Raw genomic sequence first — 21,770 nt, forward strand, 5'->3', positions numbered from 1 at the left:
GGAAAGGTGTTAGCTGTCTAGGGTATTCCCATTTTTATGCTGTTAAAAACGATGCTCAGCTGAATACCTTTATGCAAACATATACTCTTGTATATGTGTGAGTGTCATTGTAGGATTAGAAGTAGATCTATTGGGTCAAAGTGTACGTACATTTAAAATTTTGATGGGGAGGGTTCCCTTCCTGGCTCAGTGGAAGTGAATCTGACTAATAATGAGGACGCAGGTTCAATCCCTGGCCTCGCTGAGTGGGTTAAGGATCCGGCGTTGCTGTGAGCTGTGGTGGAGGTCACAGACATGGCTCAGATCTTGTGTTGCTGTGGCTGTGGTGTAGGCCAGCAGTGACAGCTCAGATTCGACCCCTAGCCTGGGAACCTCCATATGCTGCAGGTGTGGCCCCAAAAAGACAAAAAAATAAATAAATAAATAAAATTTTTGACAGGAACAGGTTAAAGGGTTATACCAGTTTACCTGTTACCATTAAAGAAAGGTCTGAGCTTATTTTTTCCGGTTTAAGGCAAACAGTCCAGTCCTCTTATTTATTTACCAAATACCCTTGACTTCTCTACAAGCCAATCTACATAGCCTGTGCTACTTAATTAAAATCGGCTTGGAAGACCTCAAGTTAATAAAATCTAATGTTCACCACTGTCTGCTTACCATTTTAGGCACATTCGAAGGACAAAAGTGTATTTGTGTATTTCTGCAGATGATAAATTTCTGGATTTCTTCTTTGAGGTATCAAGAAGTATAACGTTAATTTCGTAAATATTTGCATCTCCTACTTTCAGGATTACACACACATATTTTTAAATACCGTGTCTCTTGAAATTAAAAAAAAAACAAACAAAAACAAAAACCTTTGCCCCCACCCCTTCCCTTTTTGATTTTTAACTGTCTGAAAAATTATAAATTCCCAGAATGATCAAGTCCTCTGAGACATTTATGCCGATATGCCCAGGAGAAATATAGCTACTCACACCCCAATTTTAATTACTTCAGTCCCTTGAATGGTTTGCATTTGTCAGCTGAGACAGGTGATTTCACAATTATATTGAAAATATAAAGATGCCCTCAGATGAGGCAAAACCTGGTCATGGCACACAAATTTGAAGACGAGCTGTGAGTGGTCCCCCGGATAACGATGCTCTGGGAGGCGGGTTGGGTGGAGGAAAGGCCACATACATCCCCTTTCATCCTATTTTTACCTATCTGAAAATAGCAAGCCAGGCTTTGAGCAGAGCCAGGGCTCCCCGTGGTCCTCAGCCCGAGCGTCCCTGGAAGACCAGCTCTTTTGTGTTTCCTGCGTCCTCTGCAGGCGTGTCTGCGTCGCGCAGGGGCGCATCCGCACGTGGGGGGGCGCGGAGGGCGGGGAGCGGCGCGCCGGCTCTCCCCTCGCGGGGTGGCATCGGGAAATGCTCGATTGTTCTGCGACTATGGATGTGCCTCCCTAGGAGGATTCCCGTGGCAAAGTGACCCTCCCTCCGCCTGTCCCCTCCCTTCCTGGCTCCCGCCCTCCCCCTCCCTGCAGCAGGAGCCGAACGCAGCCGCCCTGCGCTCCTCCTCCTCCTCCCGCTCCTCTGGCTCCGGGGATGCCGAAGTTATTAGGGGAAATAAGGTAGCCGAGGGGACCACATGGAGGTTGGGGCAGCTCCCAGCCGCGCGCCCCTCTCGCTTGAGCCAGTACCTCGCCTTAGGAATTACCCGCAGACACGGTGAATGAAGGAGGTCCCCGTGCCCGCCAGCCTGCCGGGATGGGCCACTGCTGCTGCAAGCCTTATAACTGCCTTCAGTGCCTGGACAAGACGGTACTTTGCCTTCCCTCTCTCTCCCTCCCCTCCTCCTTCCAAAGCGCAGAGAGGAGGCCAGAGTCAGCCGCCTCTGTCTCTGTCCCCCAGCATGTGTGTGCACTTGTCTTGTGGGTGAGCAGGAGGCTGCCCTGGCCGGCCCCAGGGTGCTGGATGGTGAGCCGCGTTGGCAGAAACACCGGTCTCACACGCGCTGCAGTGCCTTACATAATTGCCTTCCTGCAGCCTGGTGTAACTGTTGCATTCTCCCGAAACAGGGGGGCTCTGCTCAAACATCTTGAAATCCAAACTGCCAAGAGATCCTTGCTGCATTTTAATGTACCTGCCAGAGCAAAGCCATTCCGTTGGGGAATGGAGATCAGCTAGATGTGCTCCAAGTCTTGGCCAGCGGCTAACTTTGAAAGTTCCCCACTCTCTTTTGACAATCAGCATCCAGCCCTGGGACGTCCACTCTTAAGGGCAGAGAAGAAAGCACCAGCCTGGTTATTCTCCCCGGATGTGTTTGCATCACCACGAAGGGGCGAATAACACAGAGGTGAAAACTGTAGGACCCAGGGCGTCTGAGTGTGTGTTCCAGTTTTCCCTGAAAGAAATTCACAGCCGGAGAACGAACAGAGACGCGAGTGTGGGCAAGAATTGTGTGACAGTTCTAACACAAGGCATTTCTTTGCTTTTGACATTTGCCTGTGAGCTTGCAGAGGGATTAGGACATGCTTTTAATTTCCCTGCTAGAAATGTGCGGGCCAGAACTCCTGCTCTGTGATATGCTTTATTGTTGCTCACATTTGGGTTTCTCCAAGATGCCTGAAATGGAATTTAACCAGGGATGGAAATCGCCCCCCTTTGGTCAGCAGGTAGAGTGTGTGACCAGGTGAAGGGAGAGAAATGGCTTTAATATAAAACTCATTACGAGGAGGTCACTTGAGAACATCTTAGTTATCAGTTCTGTTAATGCCCTTTGACCTCAAGTAGGGTCACGGACCACCTGGGAAAATTGAACTGAGACCTTAAAAGTCACCTGGTCCTTCTCTTTCAATAGAAATAACTTATCGGAGCAGGGTTGGCTTTTGCTACCATACGTCAGAATTTTTATACACGGATTTACTACACATAAGTAAAATATTTGTATGCATATGCATGTGCTTTTGACAAACAAGTGCAAAATATTTGCACTCAGTTATTCAACACTGAAGTGATTAACAAGAAAAAAATGGAAACTAAAAGGTGTTGAAGGAAGCTTTGTAACAATAGTTGTTATAAAAGGGAAGGATTTGCCACAGGTGCGGCAATATTATAATATTCGTATTTCTCAGCTCTGGTACAAAAGTTTTAGAAATAGAAGCTGATTAAAGGTCTTTTTTAAGAAAATATATTTTAAAGTGAATTCGTCCTCTTTCGTTTCAGATTAGGTTCTTAAAAAATATTATCCCTGTGTCATTCTTTGAATTGGGGATTTTAGGAAGAGAACTAAATGCTGTGTCATTTTTTTTTTTTAATGTCTTTTTAGGGCCGCATCCGCGGCACAGGGAGGTTCCCAGGCTAGGGGTCAAATCGGAGCTGTAGCCGCCAGCCTACACCACAGTCACAGCAATGCCAGATCCAAGCTGCGTCTGTGCACTTCTCACAGCAACACCGGATCCTTAACCCACTGAGCAAGGCCAGGGATCAAACCCACAACCTCATGGTTCCTCGTTGGATTTGTTTCTGCTGCACCACCCCAGGAACTCCGTGTATCATCTTTTTGCTAGTGTGATGTTTAGTGACTTTTCAAACGTTTTAGCTTTGAAACTTCAAACTTAAGGCAGAGTATTCTTTCCTGATGAAAACTGGCACGCTTACGCAGAGTTTATCAACGTTCTCACCATTCTTGACATTTCTTGGCTCTGTTTTAGGACGGTATTCCCATGGGAGGTTTTGTAGATGTGTGTTTATAGGTGCTCATTTGAGGAAGGACGGCCTTTCCTTTTTTTAATTAAAACATTCACTGTTTTATTTAGTTACCCACCTTCGAGGATAGCTTTGCAGGCAGTGTGCTAAAATCATTTGTTTATTCAGTCATTACTGATTGGGCCAGGCATTGAATCCTGGGGCTATTATGGGATTCGATTCCGATCTCAAACCCTGGAAATCAGGACCCTTTTAAATCCCACAATAAAAGCCTTCCGTCTGCTGTTAGCTCTCACAATCGCAGCATCAACGTGGTTTGGAAAAGACCTGATAAAATGTTTGATTAGAGTTATTTCTGGTGACTTTAGCCCATGTTCATAAACCTGAAGAAAGTAAAAGAACGCTTCCCTCAGAACTTTGTATAGATACAAAATAGAAAAGTTTATTTTGAGAAATAAAAATGTCTTTAGCCGTCAGATCCTAGTTCAACTGAACGGGTTCTGGAAAGAGTAGGGAGATAATCAAAGATACTTTTTAGGGCATCGATTTCAGAGATGGGCTTGGAAATAGAAATCTAAAGATGCTTCTTTCACATGAATTTATTGAGGGGGAACTACGGACTTTTATCTAGAGTATAAAACAAGTAAAAACTTAGCAAGTGAATAAATGGTCTTTAAAAGCTGATTGTGCTTAACTATTTTAACTTTAAAAACACCTGTTCATTGACAGTGTTTATTGCTGGTTTACACCGTACTCAGCTGTTATGGGCACTCTCGAGAAATTATTAAAAGACCCATGCGTTGCTGTGGCTGTGGTGTAGGCTGGTGGCTACAGCTCCGATTGGACCCCTAGCCTGGGAACCTCCATATGCCGCGGGAGTGGCCCAAGAAATAGCAAAAAGACCAAAAAAAAAAAAAAAAGACCCAGCCTGTCCTGTGGTGTTTGCCAGTTATTTGTTTGGTGGTACTTCCACCTTTTCCAGAAAAATGGTAAGTGGGATAGGCAGAAGTAACAGAGCAGTTAAAACATGAGTGCAAGACTGGAGTATAATTAAGTGGACATTCGGTGGTACTGACCATACCTGCTTCTGGAATCCAGTGAAAGGAGAAGGAAATCAGTGCTGGAATCAAAGGCAGAGTTTCTTGGAAAAGGCGGATCCTGGCTTGCCTGTTGAGGAATGGAGTGGAGTTTGGAGGAGGCCTGTACCTCTTAGTAAAGAGTGCAGGTGAAAGATGCTTGGGCCCCCTTTGGTGAAAGAGCAGAGCAAACATCAGGACATACGAGCATGTAGGGTCTGTGGGAATATGTTTTCCAGGCTGAAAACAGACCTGGGCTTTCTAACCTGAGTTAATAAGAAGTAGGGATCCTTTGGACTTGAGCAGAAAGGCAGTTTACAGAAAGTTTTATTCGGCAGATATTTGGAAGGAAAGGTATGACCCGGGGAGTCCCCTGGGTCACCCAGATAGATGACCGGGAGTCTGTCCACTGATGGCCTCAGCGAGGTCCAGGCTCAAACCAGTGGCTCTGCACTGACAGACACCTCCCAGAGTGGGTCATTCTTGGGAATGTTGAGTTACTAAGAGAAATCAACTGGATATACAGCTAGAAAGCCAACTTGTGGTTTTAACTGACGAGCAAGGGAATGATTGCACGCCTAGTAAACCTGTGATTTCTTTTCAAAGTCTGGCTTCATGAGAAGCTTCGATGTGGGTGGAACGTTCTTTAGGCATCCAGTGGCCCCAGAGCCTGGCGGGTCCACGTCCCATCACCCTTTCAGCCGGAAGTCACCTGGGAGAATGTGCGATTGTTCGAAGCCATGGCGACCTGCCTCTTCCAAGTTCCCTCTGCTTTGCTTCCTCTACTGCAACTTCCAACCCTCGGCCCCCTTGTCCTGCTGCCTCAGGGACAGTCCTGTCCCTTTGCTTTGCGTATCTCTACCCCAATCTTGTGTGTGTTGGTTATCATCTCAGAGGCTAATCTTATTTACCTTTTCTCTAAATTCTTGGTAGGGGCGTGAGTTGGGGGAAGGCATCTCCCTGCTTCTCCCAGGTATACAGGGGCGATAGGACAGTGACACCTCTGGGAAGGTCATTAAAAGAAGCTAGAATCCTGGAGTTCCCGTTGTGGCACAGAGGAAACGAATCCGACTAGGAACCATGAAGTTGCAGGTTCGATCCCTGGCCTTGCTCAGTGGGTTAAGGATCCGGCGTTGCTGTGAGCTGTGGTGTAGGTCACAGACGCGGTTCGGATCTGGGATTGCTGTGGCTCTGGCGTAGGCCGGCAGCTGTAGCTCTGATTAGACCCCTAGCCTGGGAACCTCCATGTGCCTTGGGTGCGACCCTGAAAAGACAAAAAGACAAAAAAAACCAAAACAAAACCAAAAAAAAAAAAAAAAAAAGAAGCTAGAATCCAGAAAGATCGAGAGACTTCTTCAGTGATATGTAAACGAATTAAAAATCAAGGTTCTGGCTAAGTTTCCTTTTCTTTTGCTTCCTCTGGGATCCAGAATTTCCGGCCTTACTTCTTTGAAGCCACATTCCTTCTTCTTGAGCCCCCCTAGGTCTCTCTCCCTCCCGGTTGTTCCTTGGTCATCCAGGTATGGTCTGACGTCCCCCCTGTTAACCCAGCCTCTTGGGTGAGCAGGATGTTTTGCAGCCACTGACTCCCTGGCACAAGGGCGAAGGCTGGAAGGAGGCATCTTGATCAGCCTGATTTCTTTCGAAACCAGATATGGCTTTGCTCATTTTCCACAGGACTAGACACTGACATGTATTTAAGAATATTCAATGTGAATGATGCTGTCCCTTTGACCAGCCTATATTAAATTTCATTTCCAAGCAGAAACGCAGACATGAAATGCAGTGGCCTGTGTTAATTATATGTGAAAGAAATAAGACTTATTGATTAAGTCAAGGCATGGCATCACTGCTGCCTTCAAGCCATAATAACTAAAATGGATTAAAGGTCAGTCCACCTCCCAAAGGAATTTTCCACAGAGCTGTATTATGAATCTGGCCCCTCTTCACAATATTAATATTAAAAATGAATGCAGTATTCACAAAAGGTGATAGGAGAACCACGCTGAAGACTTCTGTGGTCCGTCGATGTCACCTTGTGGCCGGTTCCTTTTGAAATTCAAAGGAAAATAGTTCCCTTTGAAGACAAAGTTCTGCCATGTAAAATTCAAACCTAAGTTGAACTCATAGAACAAAACCAATCTTTTTTTTTTTTTTTTTTTTTTTGCTTTTTAGGGCCGCACCTGTGGCATGTGGCGTTTCCCAGGCTAGATGTTGACTCAGAGCTACAGCTGCTGGCCTACACCACAGCCATAGCAATGCCAGATCCGAGCCGAATCTGCGACCAACAGCACAGCTCACGGCAGTGCCGGCTCCTTAACCCACTGAGCGAGGCCAGGGATCAAACTCACATCTTCATGGATACTAGTAGGGTTCATAACCTGCTGAGCCACAAAAAAATCCCTATGGTTTTTAATGTAACTCATTATGGTTCTTCTGTTTAGTCTGAGAAAAAGTGGCCCAGCTCACGTGGTTGAATTTTCCTGGTCTGTACTGATTTCAGGGCAGACTAAAAAGATGAGTTCGGAGTCTTTAGGCCTGCGCGTGCTCTCTCTCTCTCTCTCTCTCTCTCTCTCTCTCTCTCTCTCTCTCTCTCTCTCACACACACACACACACACACACACACACACACACACACACACACTAGGTTTACATACAAAGGCCCCTCTTTATAAAAAAGATCAGGTGGGGAAGCAGGCGCTACTCAGAACCCATCGTAAATTTTACGAAACTGTCATCAGTCCCCATCGTAGCTGATCGAGCATTCTTTCCGGGACGGTCAGACCAGAGGCAGACACTTGTCAAGGAAAGAAGGGACCATCAATGGGGGTGACAGAGCTTCCCAGAAATAGCCCCAGGTGCTGTTTTGTGTCGCTGGTCCGCCTGGCCTCTGCCTGGGGTGCTCTGGTCTCAGGCGTGTCCGGACCAGCCCTGCCTGGTTGAATTACATCACCTTGTCTTGCAGTCACTTCCTCATTTCCTGACTCTCTGGAAGATGCTTCGGCTTGAAGGCAGAAGTATCTTGCCTGGTGTGTCCTCTGCCACACAATGGGCTCTCAATAAATGTGTGTTATGCTGGATCAGTTTCCTGTTTCTGGATCAGTTGGGATGAAAACACCTCAGATTGACTCAACATTCGGTTTTAACAACCACCAGGCTGTTCTGTTGGTTTCTAATGGGAGGGGGGCTCCGGCGGCCGATGCCCGAGGGAGGGTCACATGCCGACAAGGACAGGCAGTTTCACTTCCTGTTCCATCCATGGCACCGGAGCAGCGCCCCCACCTGCACAAGCCCCATGCTAGGTGACATCAGAGAGTGGGACAGGATGGCTTGGGGCTTGGACATATGGAATGGTCCGCAGGTTGTACGCTTTGCCAGGCTTCTGTAGCTAAGAAAGATCAACGGCTGCATTTCTCACGCGCTTGCAGCACCATGTCTGAGAAGAAATGGAGGCTTCCCCGCAGCAGACCTGGGGTGCCCACGGTGGAGGGGAGGCTTGGCTCTTTCATGGAGCTGGCGCAGCGCAGATTCCATTCCTGAGTGCAGAGGCCCACCCTAAAGCAAAGGACGGCTCAGGGTGCACAGGAGCGATGCGCTACCCATTCCGAGAGGCAGCTCAGGAGACACCGCTGCCGATGTGGGGCCGAGACAAATGTTCTCCGGGGTCCCTTTTCAGGGCAGCCTGTCCTCGAGTAAACAGTAATTGCAAAGGAATGATGGCCTTCTTTGACTTTGCGATGCCTGGACTGTGTCACTGGGAGGGATCGGATGCCTCCTACCGAGTTCTATTTTTAGCCCATTGGACTGAGCGTGGGGACTCGTGTGCTTGGCACCGGTGAGGAATTTTCCCCTCATTCCCCATGTAGGGAAGCACTGATCTAACTCGGCCGTCGAGGAGGCCGTGCTCATATTTCAGCCATCCCACCGTGTCATCACCAGGACCTGGCTTGGGGTGGGGAGGGAGGGGGGCTGCGTAAGATCCTTTCAAAGGGAGACTCTGGGGCAGCCTCCCTTGTGCACGTTCCGCACAACCTCAGGGCCTTGCAGGACGGCTGCTGCAGGGCTCTGCTGAGCCAGGCAGAAGGGGGCCTCTTGCAGGCCGGGAGCAGAGAGTGGAAATAGCCTGTAGGTCCCCTTCTTGCCCACGAGCCGCGTCCCTGCGGTCCTGGCTGTTGACTCATTCCAGTGCTGGGCAGCGCTGCGTCATTCTGGTTTGGCTTGCAGTAAACAGAAACTTAATTGACGCAGAGAATTCACAAAGTAGAGGAGGTGATACCATTTTATACACAAGCACTTAAGGAGGGAGAGCTGCCGCCAAGCTGCTCTGGCTCAGCGAGCAGAGCTGCGCTGTGCCAGCATCCTCAGCAGGAATGCGTTGGGAGGCCGTCGGCAGGGGACAGAGAGGGCTGTCCGGTGTAGGGGCCGGGGGGGGGGGGGTGGAGAGGCTAAATTGCCACCTCATCAGACGTGACAGCCCCACGTAGGCTAGACCTGAAAGGAAGTGAAGCGCAACCGACACATCCCCACCAAGGACAGATACAGGGAGGCCGGGAGTGGGATGGGGTGCGAATGGAGCCAGGAGGTGTTTTCATCGAAACAGAATGATCAGGGGCGGGCCCTGCCTCTCTTCCAGCTACTTGCAGAAAGTGGGGTGGTCCTGAGTGCACAGATCCAGTCCGAGGTTTGGCTTGGTCTGGATCTTGAGGTCGGGTCTGTACGAGCATGGGTCCGCGGGGGCCGCTGTCCTGTGTGTTAGCGTTCGATGAAGAGTGGGGGTCCTAGCTTAAAACTCCTGTGTTACCACTTCCTGGCTGCTTGTACAGGTTCCTTGGCTGGTTAACCGACCACAGAGCCCCAGTTTTTCCTCCAAAATGGGAAATAAAACTCAGGACCCACTTAACAGTATTTGAGGAGTCAGTGAAGAAAGGGGCTTTCTCGGTGCCTGGCATCTGGAACGTGTTCTGTAAAGGTTAGTTAGTACTGACATACTAACCCGCAGACCTCACCCGAGCGTAGTTATTTCCCTCGACACTTTAGCCGCCGGGTTCGTTTCCTGTCTTTGGCAGCTGACTCTTCCTTGTGAGCTTGTGCGATGACTTTGAACTGGTTGGTGGTGGTGTCCGCACCTGTGGGAGGCAGGGGCTGGGGCTGGGGTGGGTTATGGCTCAGCTTCTCCCGCCTGCTTCCCCAAGGGGGGAGGATGCAGGGTCTCTCATCTCACTGGTCTCTCCCTGTTTCCCATCTCATCTCTCTCCCTTCCCGCCCCTCCCTTTGTCTTCTTTGATTCTGTCACTTGCATTTCTGCCAAAGCAGAGACTTTTCTTCTGAGGCATCGAGTCCACACATCTTCATCAGCAGTATCAGCACCATCTCCCACCAGGACCTGTGCCCCTCGCTGGACCCTCGGGCCGCTTCTTCTCCAAATGCCTGATTCTCCCGGGGCCGGGAAGTGGGCTGTGCTGGGGTGCGACGCTGGATGCCTCTGCCCAGATAACATCCTTCATCCCAGGGCTCCATCCCGGGGCTGTGCAGGAGCTGAGGGAGACGTTGGCTTTGGGTTAGAAATTAGCGCCAGTTGTCTTATGTTCTGTTTGCTCCCTGCCTAACCTCGTCTGAGTCTGCACCTCTCAGGGTGTGGTGCTACTTCTGTTGTGATAAGGACACAGTTCTCTGTGCTTAGGAATCGAGGAGCTGAGTTTCGAAATTATTCCTGATAGTAGGAACGAGTTATTTTTTCCCCCTCATTTCAGGGTACATCCTGGAACGTACCCTCTCTGGAATACCAGGTTTTCTTAACAGGTAACCGTCGGCGGGCTGCATTATATTGCTGTTAGCTGGCATCTGATCGGTCTGGTTAGACACTTTCCCTGTTCTGGGTTCTCTCGTCTTTGAACTTAGAGGAGAATCAGGGCAAAGCCAAAAGGTGCTTTAAAGAAAAACCCAGAGAATAAGACACATGCCAATTCTAAACACACTCAGATACTCGGTATAGAAGAGCACCTGCTACCTACCAGGTGTCAAATGGAAACAACAGAGTCATAATAACAACCAGCACGTGTCCAGAGCTTGTGGGTGCCAGGGACCGTTCAGCTGCTTCAGGCACCCTCATTTATTTACCCTCAGTCAACCCTGCACAGTGGGTGTGGCATTAGAGGCAGCATCATGAAGTGATCAGGAGAATGTGTGCTCTTGGGGGTGATTGCCAGCCTTCACATCCAGGGAAGGCAGGGATGCTGAGGGCGGGGATGAAGGAGGGAGCTTCAGGAGTGACGTGGGGTCCACTGCCCTCAAGGGCGTGTCTCTGCTACAGTAGTCTTAAGAGAACCATGACTTAATCATTGTTAATGCCTATGATTAAAATAGCTCTCAGCTGATCATGCAAGTAGAGTTTTATTTTGGCATGAAATTCTGATGTTGCTTAGCAAATGCCTTTTGGATAACCTGAGACCCTGCTATCAACCTAAAATAGCACACGTGTCACTGGGGTCTAAACACAGCAGACAGAGAAACAAGATCGTGACAGCTCTCTATTCCCACTCAGCACAGATTGCCTGGAGGTGCTGAAATCAAAGTCACAAGAGGCTAATAAGGAGTTCCCATCGTGGCTCAGTGGTTAACCATAAGGTTGTGGGTTCGGTCCCTGCCCTTGCTTAGTGGGTTAAGGATCCGGCATTGCCATGAGCTGTGGTGCAGGTTGCAGATGTGGCTCAGATCCCGCGTTGCTGTGGCTGTGGCGTAGGCTGGTGGCTACAGCTCTGATTCAACCCCTAGCCTGGGAACTTCCATATGCCACGGTAGCGCCCAAGAAATGGCAAAAAAAAAAAAAAGACCAAAAAAAAAAAGGAAGTTAATAAAGAAAGAGGGAGTTCCAGTCATGGCTTAGCAGTTAGTGAACCCGACTCGCATCCATGAGGATGCAGGTTCCATTCCTGGCCTCGCTTGTTGGGTTAAGGATCCAGGATCCGGCGTTGCTGTGAGCTGTGGTGTAGGTTGCAGACTTGGCTCGGATCCCGCATTGCTGTGACTGTGGTGTAGACCTGCAGCTGCAGCTCCCGATTCTACCCCTACCCTGGCAACTCCATATGCCGCAGGGGTGGCCCTAAAAAAGACAGAAAAAGACAAAAAAAAAGCATTCATGGGAGTGCCTGCTGTGGTGAAGTGGGTTAAGAATCCTACTGCGGCAGCTCGGGTTGCTGCTGAAGTGCAGGTTTGATCCCCAGCCCAGTGTAGTGGGTTAAGGGATCAGGCATTGCTGCAGCTGTGGCTCAGATATTCAATTCCTGGCCCAGAAACTTCCATAGGCCAGGGTGTGGCCATTGAGAGAAAGAAAGGGAGGAAGGGAGGGCCTTCACGAGGTCCTGAGGTCCTGATGATATTCCGGCTGGATATCCGGTATGCATTTTAGCCAAAATTCCCTCCTTGGAAACGTTTGCTTTGGGAGCGTGTTCCTTCTAGAGAGTGAGAAACCCTTTCCTTGAAAGCCTGCATTTTTGGTCCCTCTGACTCAAAGAGAATTTGTATAACACATCTTTCCTGGTTATTATTAGTAGTAATAAAATCATAACAAACATAAATATTTGTGCTGAATCACACCTGCACCTCCTCTATTTTATGTCATAGTATGTGTCAGATTTGAAAACAGCCAAGCAGTCATTTAGTTCCAAATGGCATTCTTTGCAGCAAATAATACTTGGAGTGTGAATTTTCCTCTTTTTCCTTCTACTGATGCAGAGGGTGGAACACAAAAACTGGGAACCCTTAAGGTTTGGTGTTGGTCTCATTACAAAGAGAAATGTTTCAGGTTGGGCTTTCTGCTCCTCATTCATTAGGCAGCTAAGGGGGCACATAAGGACAAAAGGGTAAGTTTAAGGGGACAGTTGGTAAAATAAGTGTTTGTCCCTCAGAGAAATAATGGCGTGGACATTTTCGTGTCAAAAATCTTGTAATAGTGACAATAACTAAAATGTGTAATAAGCTATAACAGGAGATTGATATGTAGGACGTAGACATGCAGATAATTACGGTAGAATGATACAAGAGTAAATACAGAGAAAAGCACAACGCTGAGTGTTATTAATATGATACGACAAGCTTTGTGATTTGAATGTGATACAAATGAATGAGTCAGACTTGCCTTTATAAGTTCTTTATATGCTTATATAATGAGAAAATTATCTCCTTAAAAGCTCGACGTGTAAATATTTGCTTACTGTGATTCATGAATTACACATGTGCAAGTGCTTCTCTAGCCTACACCTAGGGGACTCTCGGTATCCGTTTTGTTTTTTGCAGAGCGAAAGTGCCCTTGAGAAAGAAAAAGAGCTGTCGATCGAACTTGCGAACATCAGGGATGAAGTTGGTAAGTAGGGCCTTGACAGTGAGGGATGTACGACTGTCTTTTCCTGCTGCCTGCGCATGTGTCACAAAAGCGGTTACATCTCGGGTAGTAACCAGAGCAAAGCTGCCTGGACCGAAGGAAGTGCCTTCCCCAGCGGTGGGTTCTCGTAGCCTCGCAGCAAGCCTTGGTTTGGTCTCCGTTGTCATAGAGGCAGCTTCCCCATGGTGCCCGACTCCCCTGTTCCTCGCAGATGGCCTCGTGTCCATCCTCTGCGTGGGGTGCAGTGACAGACACCCTTCCATCCACCCCCCCGACCCCACCCCCAGGCAGATACAGTTTCTACGAGAAGCAGCTCCGCTTTGACAGGTAACCAAGGATGCTCCCCACCGTCACATACTCTGTGATCTAGAACGAGGTACGGAACGCGGCTCTGGATGGCTTGAAAATTGCCCGGGTTCCTGTTGAAGCTCCTCCTCTTTGTCTGATGGGCTGGTGCAGTTCCGGCTGAACCAGGGGAGACCTTGCCCATGACCGGATGCTCCCCAGACCCTGGCACATCCTAAGAGATGGACCGAGAATGTGCCGTGTTCCCGATCCTTGAGCCCATCTCTCTCTTGGGATCTGTGACTCCAGCAAAGGGGAAGAAACGTGACCTGGTCCCCATGGCCTGCCGCCCTCTGGACAGTGAGCCTGTCCCCTCCTTCCGCTGTGGTCCTGGGGGCAGCCCACTGTGCAGTGACGGCCTCCCCCATGAGCAGAGGGACTTGAGCAGCCCCAGCCACCCTCGCCGGGTGGCCTCTCTCTCCAGACCAGCCGTGCAAATAGGCACCAGGTCTGAAGGCCACGCTTCCCCGGGGCACCCAGGCCCCAAGGACGAAAGCAGTGATTTCCAAACATGCCTTCCCCCACCCATTTTTTTTTAAAAACCTTAAAAAATATTTTCCTTTGTTTTTTTGCCATGCATTTTGCAATTTATTTTGCCATTGAGGCAGATCAGCCACAAGTCACAGCCCCCTCCCCAGCCTCCCCCAGTGTGACGGAGGCAGCAGCATGGTGGCATGGCTTCCGGGGGCCTCCCCTGGGCATCCCAGGCAAGGAGCCCCATGGGTGAACCCACTTGGAGGTTTTCTGAGAGGCCCAAGGAAGGGAAACGCAGCGTTTGCAGAGGAGCTCCCATGGAGCCCGGGGCCAAGGGCGTGTGTCTCCCTGGGAAATGGCTTGAGTTTGCAGTGGTTCCTGGGCTTTGGGGAACGCGACTGAGGTCCAGGCAGGGCAAGGTGGCTTGCGTCTCTGTCGCTCGGGTTCGCTTTCTCAAAGGGAAATTTGACTCAAGAACAGAGTGATGATGAGGCTGCAGTAAAGGTGGCTCTGGTGACACTTAGGTGTGTGGCACCCTCAGTCTGAAGAGAGGACGAGGTGGTCCACTGTAGGCTGGACCCTCCAGAGCAACGTCTGCACCCTTCGGACAAGCTCTGGATCCAGGGTGTTGGTCCTGACCCAGGCCGGTGGGGTGTGTGGGGTGTGCCAGACCCAGAGTCCCCCACCTCCCAGGCTTTCCTCTGTGCTTTCCCGAAGCTTCTGTGTGCAGCGGGGGCTGTGCAGGGATCCTGTTGGGGTTTTGGATTTACGCCTTATTTGATGTCTGCATTAATGCAAAGAACAGAGCCAGACTTCACCTGCCAAATGGAAAGTCATGGGTGTGGGGGAGGGGAGGCTTTGGCAGCACCGCGGCCCCGGCCTCTCAGCTCAGCCTCCAGCCCCCACAGACACCTGAGCAGTGAGTACGTGAACCTCTGTAGAGGTTGCATTTGCGAGGGAGGAAGACGGGGAGCAGGGGATCAGCTGATAACTGCATTGTCATAGATTCTAGTGCCTTGACCTTTGAGCTCTGCCCTCAAAGGCGAAGGGAATTAAGCTTAGAAACCTGACCTTCCAGTGATCGCGTGGAGAGACAGTCAGTCCTGGCTCCTTTCCGCCAGCCCCACCCTCATCTTGGACCTCTTGTCAGCTGAGTCCGTGGTGGCCACGGCAGGTGCTCTGTGGGGGGAGGGAGGTGGGATTTCTAGAGATCGTGAGTTCTGATATAGATGAAAGAAAAGAAGCTGCAAAAAGTTAGACTACTTTAGGGGCACTTGTTACAGATTCCAAAACTGGGCTGGCCTATCCCTCAGCTCTAAACATTGCTGCCTGAAATCTTTCACGGCCATTAAAATGCTGCCCTAATGCTACCAGTATCTGCTGGCCGTACCTTGAGGTGCATAAATTCAAACAAAGGCTTTTCACACCTGGCCAGAATCAGCTTTCCTGGTGGTTCCCAGCCCTGGTGCACAGTAGAATTACCTGGAGTGCTTTTTAGAACGTGGATTCCCAGGCCCTTCCCTGGGGCGACAGAGTCCTTGAGGGTGAGGCCAAGGCACAGCTGCCACACCCTCTCAGGGCGGGTCTCTCTCCCAGCACCTGGCTGTGGTCACCAGCCTGGAAGCTCTCTGAATCTCTTGTTCAAGAATATTTATAACTCATCCTCCAGCATCCCCTCTCCCAAGACTTTGGTGAGTGGAGCTGAAAGTTCCAAGCCTCTCATCACCTTTCCTGTGACCAGCCCCATCCTGAGGCCATCGAAGGGCCGCACAGTAAGTCGTCTTATTAGCATAACCTCAGGGAAGGGGCTCCTTATAAAGACAAAAGGCATGCCTGTCACGCAGGAGATCCAAAGGGTTTTAGGAGCTCCAAGAACGAAGACCAATATGTATTATCGATATGGTATGGTACCACACCTGGCCAAGGCGATAGAGTCTCCCACCACACCTCGCCAAGGTAACTGTCCAAGGTACCGCCCAGCTCTGGAGAGTGATGGCTTCATTTGACAGTGTCCTGAGCACCTTTAGGCAGCAGGCGTGGAGTCACAGCAGGGCAGAGGCGGTCCAGGTCTTCATGACTCCAGACTGTTCCCCACGTTTGAGAGATGGAGAACCTGAGACTTGATGGAAGATCTTGGCTAAAACTGGGATGTCTGTGAGAAGTACCGGGAGAAAAGCTTAGCTCTTCTTAATCTCATTCCATCCGTTCATTCAGCACATGTTTCTTAGGTGCCTCGTCTGTGCCAGCCACAGGGTCCTCACCACGGATGGTGAAATAGGTCATACCTGCAGTGGGCAGCTTTCTGAGTCGGGGCTGAAGTGCATCCACATCGCAGCCACTCACCAAGCCCTGAGCCCGGGCCTGGAGCTGCTGTCCCCCACAGGAAGGGGTGCTTTTTTCTAATTGGGACAGAGATACCATGTGGGTTAGCTCCAACCTGGTGCTATAGGCGGACAAGTCACAGCCCATGTCCTCAAGGAGCTTACAGTCAAAGACTCCATGCAGGAGCGGCTCATGGAGATGGACCTGGACAGTGACTGAGATGCAGGTAGATGCATGTAGGAAGGGAGCGAGCACAGTTATTGAGGAGCTGCCCCCAGTGAATGTCCCCTAAACTGATGGACGCCATGACCGTGTTGAGGCGTTACCCACCCATTCTGCAAACCTTCGGAAAGGAGAACCCACTCGCCTTTGTGTGGATCAGGAGGCACTTTTCACAGGTGCAGCTTAATAGCTGTAAAACGCCTGTCACGCTCGTCAGAGAATCGGCTACGCTTGCCCTTTGGGTTTTTACCATTTTTTGCTGTTACACCACGATGAGCGTATTTTTTGCCAATTACTTTTCTCCTCTGGTTTTATTTTCTTGGAATATATTTTCAAACGCATAGACCAATAATGTTGGGTTTCCAATGGGTTTTCAGCTCACGTACATGTGCAGTATCCTTGATATTTATTCTGTAAATCAGGACAGAAGCTGAGGGTGGATTTCATCTCAGTGTAGCTAGGGTTCCCTTTTAATAGGACGTTAAATCAATCTCCTTTCCTCTTTCACACACACGCGCACACACACATATCTGAAAAGAGATACACGGTATCCAGTCGTATGTCAAGATGTAGTTTGGAGGCACCTTTTCTGGTCCAAGAGTGGAGTCCCTGCAGAGTGGCTGAAATTGCTGTCATCTTTGTTACATTGTTTCTCCTATGGGGACAAGGATCTCTGGTCATCCTCTCGAAAGCTTCTCATCCTCAAATCACCTTCCAGGGTTGATGGCACTTGCCTTGATGTTGGATTTGGCCTCAATTGTGTCTGTCCTTGAAAAAGCCTGCCCCAAACTATAGCACTTGCGGGATAAAAGGGCCCTTGGGGTCTGCAAGAAACTAGAATCCAGCACCACGTCCAGGGAAGGAGGAGCAGAGATTCTGGAAATCTATTTAATACAGTCTTAACATTTCCCAGAAAATGCCGTTCTTAAAATATGAGCCTTGATTTTTTTTGGATGAGGGAGATTCTTCAAATTCGGAGGTCAGGTGTGGGGTAACTGAAGGCTCATTCTTACATGGGTAGATGCTGAAACAGACGTGTGGGATGTTCTTCCTGGAAGCAGATTATTTCCTTTCAAGACCTTCTGCTTCCGGTTGTCGACCGGCTCAGGAAGATGCTTTTGAGCCTCTCTGCAGCAAAGCTGCCTTGTTACAAAACCTGAGATATAAAAAATATGAGTTAAAAAACATGAGTTAGATGAACTCCACCGGACAGAAAGGCCCACAATAAATAGCTCGGTTTAAATGGCACCCCTGGCTCTCACCCCTTGTCCCCAGTGCTCTCCCAGCCAGACCAGACTCCTGTGGAAACGTACGTGCAGACACAAGTCGGAACAACACGAACCCCACTGCGCGCGTCCCACCAGGTCCCTTCCTCAGGGCTGCTCGAAGCCGAGGCTGCCTCGGTGTGGCGTGAAACGGCCCCTCCTCTCTAAAGACCCCCGTCACCCCGCTGCTTAGTTAGTGGCTCTGCCCCGGTTCACAGTGCTGATGGGCAGAGGTGCCTTCTGCCTCCATGGGTGGCCTCTGTCACCCCCCTCCTCTCTTAAACGTCGCACAGCCTCCGCTCTGGCTCCTCCCAAGCCAGGCCCACAGGGTTTTCGTCTTCTTCCAGCTTCAGACTTAAGCTGGACCTTGCCTCTGCCTCTCTGCCAAACACGTTTAAAAACACTGAACTTGGGAGTTACCGTCGTGGTGCAGTGGTTAACGAATCCGACTGGCAACCATGAGGTTGCGGGTTCGATCCCTGCCCTTGCTCAGTGGGTTAACGATCTGGCGTTGCCGTGAGCTGTGGTGTAGGTTGCAGACGCGGCTCGGATGCCGCGTTGCTGTGGCTCTGGCGTAGGCCGGTGGCTACAGCTCCAATTCGACCCCTAGCCTGGGAACCTCCATATGCCGCGGGAGCGGCCCAAAGAAATAGCAAAAAAAGACAAAAAACAAACAAACAAACAAACAAACAAACAAAAAAACACTGAACTCGTGCGGTATAGTTTAAATCAGAAAGCAGTATTTAACAAAGCAGTCATTCTGGCAAAGTTTCTCAGGTACTGCACAGGAAACTAAATGGTTAAATCCACATTTTAAAATCAGTTTATTGAAACAAAGCAAAAAGCAAAAAATTACCTGAATGTTTTCTGTAACATGCAATAATGACATATTAAAGAATTCTGAGGCGTTCCCGACATGGCTCAGTGGTTAACGAATCCGACTAAGAACCATGAGGTTGCGGGTTCTATCCCTGGCCTTGCTTAGTGGGTGAAGGATCCAGCGTTGCCGTGAGCTGTGGTATAGTTTGCAGACACGGCTCGGATCCCACATTGCTGTGGCTGTGGCGTAGGCTTGGCAGCTACAGCTCCGATTCGACGCCTAGCCTGGGAACCTCCATCTGCCGCGGGTGCAGCCCTAGAAAAGGCAAAAAATAAAAATAATTTAAAAAAAAAAGAATTCTGAGAGTTTTGATAGAAAGGTATGACAGAAATCTAAATTGTGACCATGAGCACTAAATTGTTATTATGTTCGTAAGTTGCTGAATAGAATGAACTTTTCAGTTTATTCTTATTTATAACTAACGACCTGCACATATGTGTACGAAGATTTTACCTTCCAGAGTCAGACATAAAATATGCCTTCCAGTTGATGATTATAATCCCTTGTGCTCCTGGTACTTACCAAGCTCTGTCACATGCTTTGTTTTATTTACCCAATGAGAGACTCTATGAAATAGATGTTGATGTCTTTACTTTATCGGAAGTGGAGGCTCAGAAAGATTAAGTGACCTCCCTAAGAGCACCCAGCTGGTATGGGACAAGAGTCAAGTCTTAAATCCCAGTCTGCAATTCTTCTACGCATCATGTGTAGCTTTACCGCGGCATTCCAGCTTGGCCACCACATTTTTGGGGTTGATTTTAATTTGGTAGGTTGAAAAATCAGATAAACATAAAATCGCTTATTTCCCAATTCTGTAAAACTCCCACACGAAATCCTAACAGATGCTACTGTGAGTCTGTCTAACCGTGGAGTATAATTCTATGACAGGGTTCGTGCTCATTCATCCCAACTACATCCATCAGGACTGGCTTCAGGAGCAAACACCAAGCTCCCTGAACAATGGCAGCTTAATCAAGATGGATTTTTATTCCTCTTTCATATGGACATTTGGAGGCAAGCACCCTGAGGCAGCATCCCTGGGGGGCCAGGCTTCCAGCATCTCGCTGTCCTCCCAACCCCAAGACAGGGGGACCTCTCATGGTCCAGTGTGGCAGTGGTCAGCCCTGGATGCCACATGGTCACCCTAGCCACAGTCCGGGCCGTAGGGAGGAAGAAGGAGGTATCAACAAAGAAGCAGAAACAGAGGCCCGCTCTTCTTGGGGGAAGGTTTCCAGGAACTTGTATCTCATTGGTCAGATCTAAGTCACGGGGTGAGCCTGGTCTCAAGGGGCGCTGGGAAAGGTGCTCTTCTTCCTTGGTGACCTCACCCCGATGTTTCCTTACTAAGGAGGAAGGGAAGACCTGCCCTCGCTTGCCTGCGGCAGGAAGATGGAGAAGATAGTCCCGTCACGCTACGTAAACGAGAGCAGAGCATCTGCCAGACTGTTTGACGGAAAGCTGGGGGTGCAGTATATGTTAATTCCCCTAAATCAGATTAGCTTCTGCTGTCTTCCTTTTTCTCACAACTTCAAAATGCTGAGTTGAAATGCAGAAACCAAGAAGACACCTCACGGGGGGGAAAAAAAAAAAAACAACTAATCTTGGAATCACCAAAAAAAAAAAAAACAAAACACACATTTTCTGATTTATAAAAATCTCTCTTGAAAGCACACCAAGTGAAAGACAGTTTACCAGATTGGGTAAAAAAGATGCAGCTATGTGCCGCCTAAGAGACACCCACCTCGAATGTAAAGGCACAGATATTTAAAAGTAAAAGGATGGGAAAAATACGCCATGCTAAAACCAATCTGACGGAAATTGGGGTGTCTGTGTTAACGTCACACGAAGTAAACCTCAGGCCGATGCAGTTACTAAGGATGAAGATGCCGTTACGTAAAGATTAAGCACAGTCACCCCGAAGACATAACATACTACATATCCATGTGCCTAAAACTACAGCTTCACATCACATGAAGCAAAAACTGGTGGAACTGAAAGGAGAAATAGACAAAGTCACTATTACAGTTGGAGACGCCTCTCTTGAGAGAACAAGTAGGCAGAAAATCAGTTGGGATTTAAAAGACTCCAACACAGTATCAACCGGCTTGCCCGGATTGACATTCATAGAACATTCCAGCCGACAAGCAGAATGTACATCCTTCTCAAATGCACATGGAGCCCTGAACATCGTGGACCGTATGCTGAGCCTTCAAACAAACCTCAGCAAATATAAAAAAGTTGAAATCATACAGAACGGTTTGGACCATAACTGAATTCAGCTGTAAATCAACAGCATGAAAATCCCTGGAAGACTCCACACACTTGGAAATTAAACAACATACAGTTAACACATGAATCAAGGAGAACCACGACATAATTAGACATTTATATTAAATTGAGTGAAAATAAAAGCAAAAAAATCTGCAGCATGCAAACTCCTCTCTGATCAGCAGAGTGGAGCCATCTCAATTTCCTCCACAACTTTGGGGGGGGGGGGCGGGGGAGGGCACCCAGATACGTATTTACTATTTAACTATCACTCTCCTGGGTTCTCTGGCGAGGAGGCAGGCAGTGTTACTCCGAAAAAGGCTTGCTCCAGCAGGTACAGTCTGCTGTCAGAAATTTGAGTGTGACAATAGAGCTTCAGATATACTGCTTTCTTTGCAAGATGGACCACTCAGCATGACAAGGTCCAGGAGTTACCTGCCCGCCGGGTAGGAGAATGATGTTCTGAGCTGAGAAATCTTCAGACTGGTGATGTCAGCGGCCCTGATTCGATTTTCTTCCAGTAAATGTAATTTTCTAAAGTCACCTGAGTTTCTATCTCAAACAGGTGCTTACCCATGCACAGGAATATCAAAACCACAGATGCCCTTAAAATACGAGAGGCAACGTTTGGTTGCCATGAAAAATACATCGTCAGCTACAATTCCCCCAAACTGCTACTTCCTCTTTTAAAAAAATTTTATTGTAGTTGATTTACATTGTTCTGTCCATTTCTGCTGTACAGCAAAGTGGCCCCATCACACACATGTGCACACTCTTATTCTCCTATTATCTTTCATCCTGTTTCATCACAAGTGATTGGACATAGTTCCCTGTGTGCCACAGCAGGAC

The 21,770-nt window shown here is 48.8% G+C and overlaps 1 protein-coding gene across 8 annotated transcripts in view; it reads left to right on the forward strand.

Moving 5' to 3' along the window:
- MTUS2 (microtubule associated scaffold protein 2) overlaps window positions 1-21,770 on the forward strand; it is a 496,219-nt gene that overhangs the window by 417,472 nt on the left and 56,977 nt on the right. For 7 of the 8 annotated variants that reach the window (XM_021065171.1, XM_021065174.1, XM_021065170.1 and 4 more), the window contains one exon: window positions 13,061-13,127. In XM_021065171.1, coding sequence (XP_020920830.1) covers window positions 13,061-13,127 — 67 coding nt within the window. Of the gene's footprint in view, window positions 1-1,345; window positions 1,806-13,060; window positions 13,128-21,770 lie in introns of those variants that run through there. The other variant, XM_001928226.5, reaches the window with a different exon arrangement.

The sequence above is a fragment of the Sus scrofa genome, chromosome 11, assembly GCF_000003025.6.
Source record: "Sus scrofa isolate TJ Tabasco breed Duroc chromosome 11, Sscrofa11.1, whole genome shotgun sequence".
Classification (NCBI taxonomy): Eukaryota; Metazoa; Chordata; class Mammalia; order Artiodactyla; family Suidae; genus Sus; species Sus scrofa.